This window comes from Salvelinus namaycush, chromosome 4 (genome assembly GCF_016432855.1).
Source record: "Salvelinus namaycush isolate Seneca chromosome 4, SaNama_1.0, whole genome shotgun sequence".
NCBI lineage: Eukaryota > Metazoa > Chordata > Actinopteri > Salmoniformes > Salmonidae > Salvelinus > Salvelinus namaycush.
Genome location: NC_052310.1, coordinates 44,428,512 through 44,437,693, shown reverse-complemented (window position 1 = coordinate 44,437,693; position 9,182 = coordinate 44,428,512). Strand labels below are relative to the sequence as shown.

Sequence of the window (9,182 nt, the reverse complement as noted above, 5' to 3'; positions counted from 1 at the left end):
CAATGAGTTCGGAGGGAATCTGGGATAATAGGTTTTCATCTATAGCCCCTATGTCAATTAGCCCAGAATCATTCATATGGTTAATTATATCTTGGAGCTCTGTAGGGATTTCCGCTAAGAGGGTTTCAATTGTCTCGCTTAGGTCTATAGGGGGCGCCATTTCTCTACTTAAGGATGTGTGTGCTTGTGTTTTTTTTTTTTTTTTTTTACATATGTGTTTTTTAACGGAGGTATTTGATTGTTTTAACCCTACTGTTGTTTAACATGCGGGGAAGCTCTCTACGCCAGAATGACACATCCTGATTGTATTGATGTTCGAATAGAATACCCATACGACGTTGAAGTAAAGCCTTTCGTGATTTTAAACCCTGTGTAAAAGCCTTGAAAAGCACGGCTTGGTCTATTTCACAAGAGGCTGTTGCCCCACCAGAATTGGCCGCTTCAATAAGGTTGGCCACTTCACAGAACATCAAATCGTCTACCTCAGAAATGTCATTTAAAACTTTGAAATCATCAGGCTTCGCTGTTCTGGTGACTGGGGTCTTTGGCGCCTCTTCGGGATCTAGATGTGTAGCTTCTTGGATGTCTTTATAAGCCGGCGAGGAGTCTGCATTAAAAAATAATACATACAGAAAAATAGGTTATTAACCCTAAAATATGTTTGATAAAAATGTAAAATACATTTCAGATATAAGCCTATATATTAACAATACATTAATTAAATACCTCGGCTTTTTTGAAGAGGGCTGTTCTGAAGAAGCTCTGAGAACTCGGGAACATGTCTTTGGGCAACCCTAATTATAGCATCTGCCTGGTCTGTAGCTTGTGAGCCTGAAAGTAAAAAAAAAAAAAACACCATTAGTCCATGTTTAAACATATTCAGGCATAAAAATAAAATATATATATAAATGATAATTGATTCATACCTTGTCCTTGTAACGCTGTCTCGTGAATACCCTCCCAGTAGTATTGTTCGGGTGAAGCGGACCTGTGGATCTGGGCCCTGATTGTCCGTTGGTGTTTAATAGGGGGCGTCCAACGGTCCTGGGTCAGGGGAGTTGACAGGCCGTTTAAAGTCTCTGTTTGCGGCTTGTGTGTAAATACATCCTGGGAGTAGGGCACAATTGTCTCGTAGGCATATCCTTCACAGAAACCGTGTAGACTCCCTATGGCACCCGTTCTAGGATGTATTTCAGCTGTAAACACATAAAATAACTTTTAATATAAGATGCCTACACTTTTTGTTTTTAAGGTATAAATATTCTTACGGAATTCTTGAATCTTACTTACTACAATTCAGGGTCGGCGTTGGGATGTAAGCAATTTGTTCCGGAGACCCTACGGCCGGTTCGAGTTCAGTTATATCTCGGAGAATCTGAGTGAAGGTTTGAGACTCTAAAAAAACATTAGATAATATTAAAGCTCTAATCATTTTAGCTAATATTGACATTTTATACGTTAAGAATCCGGGCCCTAAGGCCTGTTTAATATTTCTATAACATACAACGTTTTCAAACAATACCCAAGAACAAACAAATCTAATATATAGCATATGTAAATATTTATTTCAAGAACTAACCTTGAGAAATATCCATGAGGAGGGTTTTTACCAGATGATCTTTTTTAACGGGGTCCGTCCGATAACTATTCCTGGGGGAATGCTGTAGGGTAACTGCGCGAAAACGAAGCTAACAGGGGGACCTGTTTTGCTTAGCTTTTGTAGCCGTATGACTCGCGTGGTGTCGTATTTTTTCGCGCTAAAACCGCCTCAAAGTTATCTTTGAAGCCTAAGACATGTGGTTCAAACACCTGCCATTTGGTTCAAACATAGGGTATTGGGGGGGTGTCTAAACATTAGGTATCTTTTTGATATTCTAAAATCTCCGGGGGCTAGCATCTAGATGCTGGGGGTGGGGAGGTCTCGACATCGCTGGGCTGAATGACTTTTAGGCATCTGTTTTGCCAGATAGTGTAAACCTTGGTTTCAAACGACCCCCATGCATAGAGAGCCTTGAGCGCAGATGCAAGGGTATTTTTTTAACAAACACACCCGACCCTTTTTTCTCTGTTTTTGAAACACACACACACACACGCGCGCACATTGCGCAAGTTTTTTTCTCAGGGACCGACTGCGCTAAGAGTGAACAAACGCGAGAGTTCCTGACATGGTAAGATTCTGATTTTAAAACCATTTATTTCATTCAAAATATTTAGTACATACATTTTATAGCCTTACATTATTAAGGTATTTTACAATGCCGTTCTTACAGATCCAGGGATCTGATGCAACCACCCCCCATTGTCAGTGTCTAGTTGGTCATCAAAATGCCGGGATCTCTTGCCAGGCTCAGCAACACTTGGTAAGTTTTCACTCCAGGGGTAGATCCGACGTCTGGCCTTTTGGTCTTGACTCTGTCTCAAGGAAAGCCTCGCCCAGCGCTGTAACTGTTCACCATTTTGGAAGAGAATGTCCAGCTTATTCATAAGGGTTATGAAAATTGGATAATCCACCCATTTAAAACTAAACACAGGAATAAAAAAGTTTACATGTTTGCGTGCTCTGGAAGCTACAGGAGAATTGACAGACTTTGTAGCATTAGACTTATCATAAAGGTCACAGGCTAAAATTGTCACTTTGTTGTCAGGGCTATAGTCCATTGAAGCAATTCTTAGAGCCTTGAGATCACTGCGGCCGCAGACCTGTTCTTCCAAAGCATATCCTGGCACATTTGTACCACTCAGGACCTGTTCAATTTTACAAAGCGCCAGCCTGATGTTTAGCCATTCTCTCATCCCCAGAGCCGGGGGAAAACTCCCAGGTTTTGCCTGATAAAGGGGTTTGGGTCCACTGTCTGTGAATATCTTTACCGTAGAATCCTCCGGGTGGAATATGTAAGACATGTGGCCCTCACTCGTACCCAAAAATCCTTTAAAACATTCTGGAGCTTCACACAGAACTTTTTCAAGGCTTTGGTCACTGGGTTCATGACAAGCCGTGCATAACATCCCTAAAATTGGCATAGGTGTCATTTTTGTTTAATATTCAGGGGGGTTATCATGTACAGGCTTAAACAGGTATTGTTCAGCCGCTTTATAAGGGGCATTAACCACCCCCAAACCGTGAGAAACAGGTTGACCTGACACCTGGTCACTTACTCAACCCTACCCCCCTAACCACCACGATGTCCTGACCTGAAACCCAAATATTGACATGCACCCTTCTACATGACATAGGGTCATAAATCATTACATAGGGTCATAAATCAGGCTTGGGTCATAAATCATTACCGGTTGACCTGACAACTGGACCCTTACCCAAAGACCCCCACCTAACCATCAGGATGTCCTGACAGGCAGCCCCTTAGGTTCACATAGCGGTCACATAGGTTCACATAGGGTCATCCATCAAATTTTGACGTGTGACATCTACTTTAATCTCTCTCGTCTGGGCTAGAGTTGCTTGACTGAATAACTAACTTCGACTAGCTACGTTCGGTTCATGTCCTTCGGATCACGCCACATTATTGACAAAAGTTTGTACGTATAAAAAATATCTGTAACTGAGTAAAGGGAGACGTAAAGAAAATAATTGAATGTGTAAATGGTCATTCATAGTTCTAACATAGGGTTTCTACATTTACAGATCTAATTTAACGTTTAAGTTTCATGTTTCACACCTGACTTTTCTTAGGATCCTAAACATTTACATATGGATTTTCATACAATCCTAGCGATACGTACGTTCAAAAGAAAGCTATGATAATGAAAGCTATGATTGAGGAGGGGGGAGCCAAGAGAGGTCAGGATCCGAAGTAAATTATAGCAATATTGTAAACCGCTAACCCAATACTTGATCACTTTTCCTCTGTTAGTTGTGCTGTTACAATACATATGAATGACCTTAACTTCACTAGGGTAGGGGGCAGCATTCGGAATTTTGGATGAAATGCATGCACAATTTAAACTGCCTGCTTCTCGGACCCAGAAGATATAATATGCATTTAACTGGTAGATTTGGATAGAAAACACTCAAAAGTTTCCAAAACTGTTAAAATGGTGTCTGTGAGTATAACAGAACTGATTTGGCAGGCGAAAACCTGAGAAAAATCTATTCAGGAAGTATTTTTTTTTTTGGTTTTGTGGTTTTCTATTAAATGCCATTACAGTATCCATTGACTTAGGACTCAAACTGCAGTTTCTATGCCTTCCACTAGATGTCAACAGTCTTTAGAAATAGTTTCAGGCTTGTATTCTGAAAAATGAGGGAATAAGAGCATTCGGAATGACTGGACACTAAAGTGTCACAGAGCTTTTTCATGCCCTCGACAGAGAGAGAGCAATTCTTGTTTACCTTTTAAATTGACGACGTTATTGTCCGGTTGAAATATTATCGATTATTTAGGCTAAAAACAACCTGAGGATTGATTATAAACATCGTTAGACATGTTTCTATGAACTTTACGGATACAATTTAGATTTTTTTGTCTTCCTGTTTTGACTGCGTTTGAGCCTGTGGATTACTGAAGAAAACGCGCGAACAAAACGGAGGTTTTTGTATATAAAGAGACTTTATCGAACAAAATAAACATTTATTGAGTAAATGAATGTCTGCTGAGTGCAACCATATGAATATCATCAAAGGCAAGGGATTAATTTTATCTCTATTTCTGACTCTGACTCTGTTCTACTTGGCTGGTTACTGTTTGTAATGAATTGTCTAGTGGGCTATGTTCTCAAATAATCGTAAGGTATGCTTTCGCCGTAAAGCATTTTTTAAATATGACACCGTGGTTGGATTCACAAGACGTTCATCTTTAAACCTATGTAAAATATGTTTTGTTTTCTGAATTTTTATAATGAGTATTTCTGTATTTGAATTTGGTGCCCAGCAGTTTCACTGGCTGTTGAAGAGGTGGGACGCCAACGTCCCACATACCCAAGAGAGGTTAACTTCTTATGGCTGGGGGCGCTATTTTCATGTTTGGATGAAAAGCATGCCCAGAGTAAACTGCCTGCTACTCAGGCCCAGAAGCTAATATATGCATATTATTAGTAGATCTGGATAGAAAACACTCTGAAGTTTCTAAAACTGTTTGAATGATGTCTGTGAGTATAACAGAACTCATATGTCAGGCAAAAGCCTGAGGAAAATCCAACCAGGAAGTGGGAAATCTGAGGTTTGTAGTTTTTCAAGTGATTGCCAATCCAATATACAGTGTAAAATGTGGCCCGATTGCACTTCCTACGGCTTCCAGTAGATGTCAACCGTCTTAAGAACGTTGTTTCAGGCTTCTACTGTGAAGGGGGAGCAAATAAGAGCTGTTTGAATCAGGGGTCTGGCAGAAAGCATTGAGTTTAGACGCGCGCAGCCGTGAGCGTGAGCTCCGTTCCTTTTAATTTCTAAAGGCAAAGGCATTGTCCGGTTGAAATATTTTTGAAGATTTATGATAAAAACATCCTAAAGATTGATTCTATACATCGTTTGACATGTTTCTACGAACTGTAATATAACTTTTTTGACTATTCGTCTGGACTTAGTGCTCGCGCCTTGTGCATTTGGATTACTGGACTAAACACGCAAACAAAAAGGAGGTATTTGGACATAAATTATGGACTTTATCGAACAAAACAAACATTTATTGTGGAACTGAGATTCCTGGGAGTGCATTCCGATGAAGATCATCAAAGGTAAGTGAATATTTATAATGCTATTTCTGACTTTTGTTGACTCCACAACATGGCGGGTATCTGTATGGTGGCTTAGTGCTGTACTCAGATTATCGCATGGTGTGCTTATGCCGTAAAGCTTTTTTGAAATCTGACACAGCGGTTGCATTAAATGAATTCTATGCTCGCTTCGAGGCTAGTAACACTGAAACATGCATGATAGCATTAGCTGATCCGGATGACTGTGTGATCATCCCTCTCCACAGCCAATGTGAGTAAGACCTTTAACTCCTCTGGTAGGCTCATGTCACTGGGCAGCTCTCGGCTGTGCTCCCCTTTGTAGTTTTTAATAGTTTGCAAGCCCTGCCATATCCGACGAGCGTCGGGGCCGGTGTAGTACGATGTGATCTTAGTCCTGTATTGATGCTTTGCCTGTTTGATGGTTCGTCGTCGTTCGTGTTGTGAATGTGACGTCATGCTGTAAAAAATGTCACAGCGTGAAACGTTACCTGACAATAATTGCATGCGCCTCTGTGTGGATTGCTGTGCTTGCAGATGTTGCTAGCTAACTAGCATATGTCACGTCCTGACCATAGTGCTTATGTGTTTTGCTTGTTTTAGTGTTGGTCAGGACGTGAGCTGGGTGGGCATTCTATGTTGTGTGTCTAGTTTGTCTGTTTCTGTGTTTGGCCTAATATGGTTCTCAATCAGAGGCAGCTGTCAATCGTTGTCCCTGATTGAGAATCATATATAGGTGGCTTGTTTTGTGTTGGGGATTTGTGGGTGGTTGTTTCCTGTCTCTGTGTTTTGTCTGCACCAGAAAGGACTGTATCGGTTTTGCCACATTTGTTATTTTGTTATTTTGTGTTCACAGTTTTGTCTTGTTTATTAAAATCATGTTGAACACGAGCTCCGCTGCGTCTTGGTCCGATCCCTGCTACACCTCCTCTTCAGACGAAGAGGAGGAAGGCTGGCGTTACATTTTACATTTTAGTCATTTAGCAGACGCTCTTATCCAGAGCGACTTACAGTAGAGTGCATACATTTTATATACTGAGACAATGATATCCCTACCGGCCAAACCCTCCCTAACCCGGACGACGCTATGCCAATTGTGCGTCGCCCCACGGACCTCCCGGTTGCGGCCGGTTGCGACAGAGCCTGGGCGCGAACCCAGAGACTCTGGTGGCGCAGCTAGCACTGCGATGCAGTGCCCTAGACCACTGCGCCACCCGGGAGGTTACAGAACCACCCACCAAACTCGGACCAAGCAGCGTAGCAACGGGCAGCAGCGACAGCAGCAGCAGCGGCCCACTACACAGGACTCCTGGACATTGGAGGAAATTTTGGAGGGTAAAGGACACTGGGCTCACATTGGAGAATATCGCCGCTCTCGTGAAGAGATGGAGGCAGCTAAAGCCCAGGAGCGGTGGTATGAGGAGGCAGCACGGAAGCGTGACTGGAAGCCCGAGAAGAAATCCCAAAAATGTCTTGGGGGGGGGGGGGGGGGGGGCTAAAGGGTAGTGTGGCGAAGTCAGGTAGGAAACCTGCGCCCACTTCCCATGCTTACCGTGGAGAGCGGGAGTACGGGCAGACACCGTGTTATGCGGAAGAGCGCACGGTGTCTCCTGTACGTGTGCTTAGCCCGGTGCGGTACATTCCAGCTCCACGTATCGGCCGGGCTAGAGTGAGCATTGAGCCAGGTGCCATGAAGCCGGCTCAACGCGTCTGGTCTCCAGTGCGTCTCCTCGGGCCGGCATACATGGCACCAGCCTTACGCATGGTGTCCCCGGTTCGCCAACACAGCCCAGTGCGGGTTATTCCACCTCCCCGCACTGGTCGGGCTACGGGGAGCATTCAACCAGGTAAGGTTGGGCAGGCTCGGTGATCAAGGGAGCCAGTACGCCTGCACGGTCCGGTATATCCGGCGCCACCTTCCCGCCCCAGCCCAGTACCACCAGTGCCTACATCACGCACCAGGCTGCCAGTGCGTCTCCAGAGCCCTGTTCCTCCTCCACGCACTCTCCCTGTGGTGCGTGTCTCCAGCCCAGTACCTCCAGTTCCGGCACCACGCACCAAGCCTCCTGTGCATCTCCAGAGCCCTGTACGCACTGTTCCTTCTCCCCGAACTCGCCCTGAGGTGCGTGTCTCCAGTCCGGTACCACCAGTGCCGGTACCACGCACCAGGCCTATAGTGCGCCTCGAGAGTCCAGTGTGCCCTGTTCCTGCTCCCCGCACTAGCCTTGAGGTGCGTGTCTCCAGCCCAGTACCACCAGTGCCTACACCACGTACCAGGCTTCCAGTGCGTCTCCAGATCCCTGTTCCCCCTCCACGCATTCTCCCTGTGGTGCATGTCTCCAGCCCAGTACCTCCAGTTCCGCCACCACGCACCAAGCCTCCTGTGCGTCTCCAGAGCCCTGTACGCACTGTTCCTTCTCCCCGCCCTCGCCCTGAGGTGCGTGTCTCCAGTCCGGTACCACCAGTGCCGGTACCACGCACCAGGCCTATAGTGCGCCTCGAGAGTCCAGTGTGCCCTGTTCCTGCTCCCCGCACTAGCCCTGAGGTGCGTGTCTCCAGTCCGGTACCACCAGTTCCGGCACCACGCACCAGGCCTACTGTGCGCCTCAGCAGGTCAGAGTCGGCCGTCTGCCCAGCGCCGTCTGAGCTGCCTGCCTGCCCAGCGCCGTCTGAGCTGCCTGCCTGCCCAGCGCCGTCTGAGCTGCCTGCCTGCCCAGCGCCGTCTGAGCTGCCTGCCTGCCCAGCGCCATCTGAGACATCCGTCTGCCCAGCGCCATCTGAGCCATCCGTCTGCCCAGCGCCATCTGAGCCGTCCGTCTGCCCAGCGCCGTCAGGGCCGCCCGTCTGTCCCGAGCCGCCAGAGCCACCCGTCTGTCCCGAGCCGTTAGAGCCGTCTGTCAGTCAGGAGCCGCTAGAGCCGTCCGTCAGTCAGGAGCCGCTAGAGCCGTCCGTCAGTCAGGAGCCGCTAGAGCCGCCAGCCAGTCAGGAGCTGCCCTCCAGTCATGAGCTGCCTTCCAGTCATGAGCTGCCCTCCAGTCATGAGCTGCCCTCCAGTCATGAGCTGCCTTCCAGTCATTAGCTGCCCTCCAGTCATGAGCTGCCCTCCAGTCATGAGCTGCCCTCCAGTCATGAGCTGCCCCTCAGCCCGGAGCTGCCCCTCAGCCCGGAGCTGCCCCTCAGCCCGGAGCTGCCCCTCAGTCCGGAACTGCCATTAGTCCGGAGCTGCCCTTCAGTCCTGAGCTACCTCTCTGTCCTGAGCTACCTCTCTGTCCTGAGCTACCTCTCTATTCTGAGCTACCTCTCTGTCCTGAGCTACCTCTCTGTCCTGAGCTACCTCTTAGTGTTGGTCAGGACGTGAGCTGGGTGGGCATTCTATGTTGTGTGTCTAGTTTGTCTGTTTCTGTGTTCGGCCTAATATGGTTCTCAATCAGAGGCAGCTGTCAATCGTTGTCCCTGATTGAGAATCATATATAGGTGGCTTGTTTTGTGTTGGGGAT

General features: G+C 46.6%; 1 protein-coding gene across 1 annotated transcript; it reads right to left on the bottom strand.

Moving 5' to 3' along the window:
* Positions 1-221: 221 nt before the first annotated feature.
* LOC120045885 lies at positions 222-8,020 on the bottom strand. The gene is made up of 4 exons (XM_038990814.1): positions 7,960-8,020; positions 927-1,196; positions 727-831; positions 222-607 (listed from the first exon to the last, which is right to left on the bottom strand). Exons 1-4 carry the CDS (start codon positions 8,018-8,020, stop codon positions 222-224), a joined length of 822 nt encoding a protein of 273 aa, XP_038846742.1.
* Between the last annotated feature and the right edge of the window lie 1,162 nt (positions 8,021-9,182).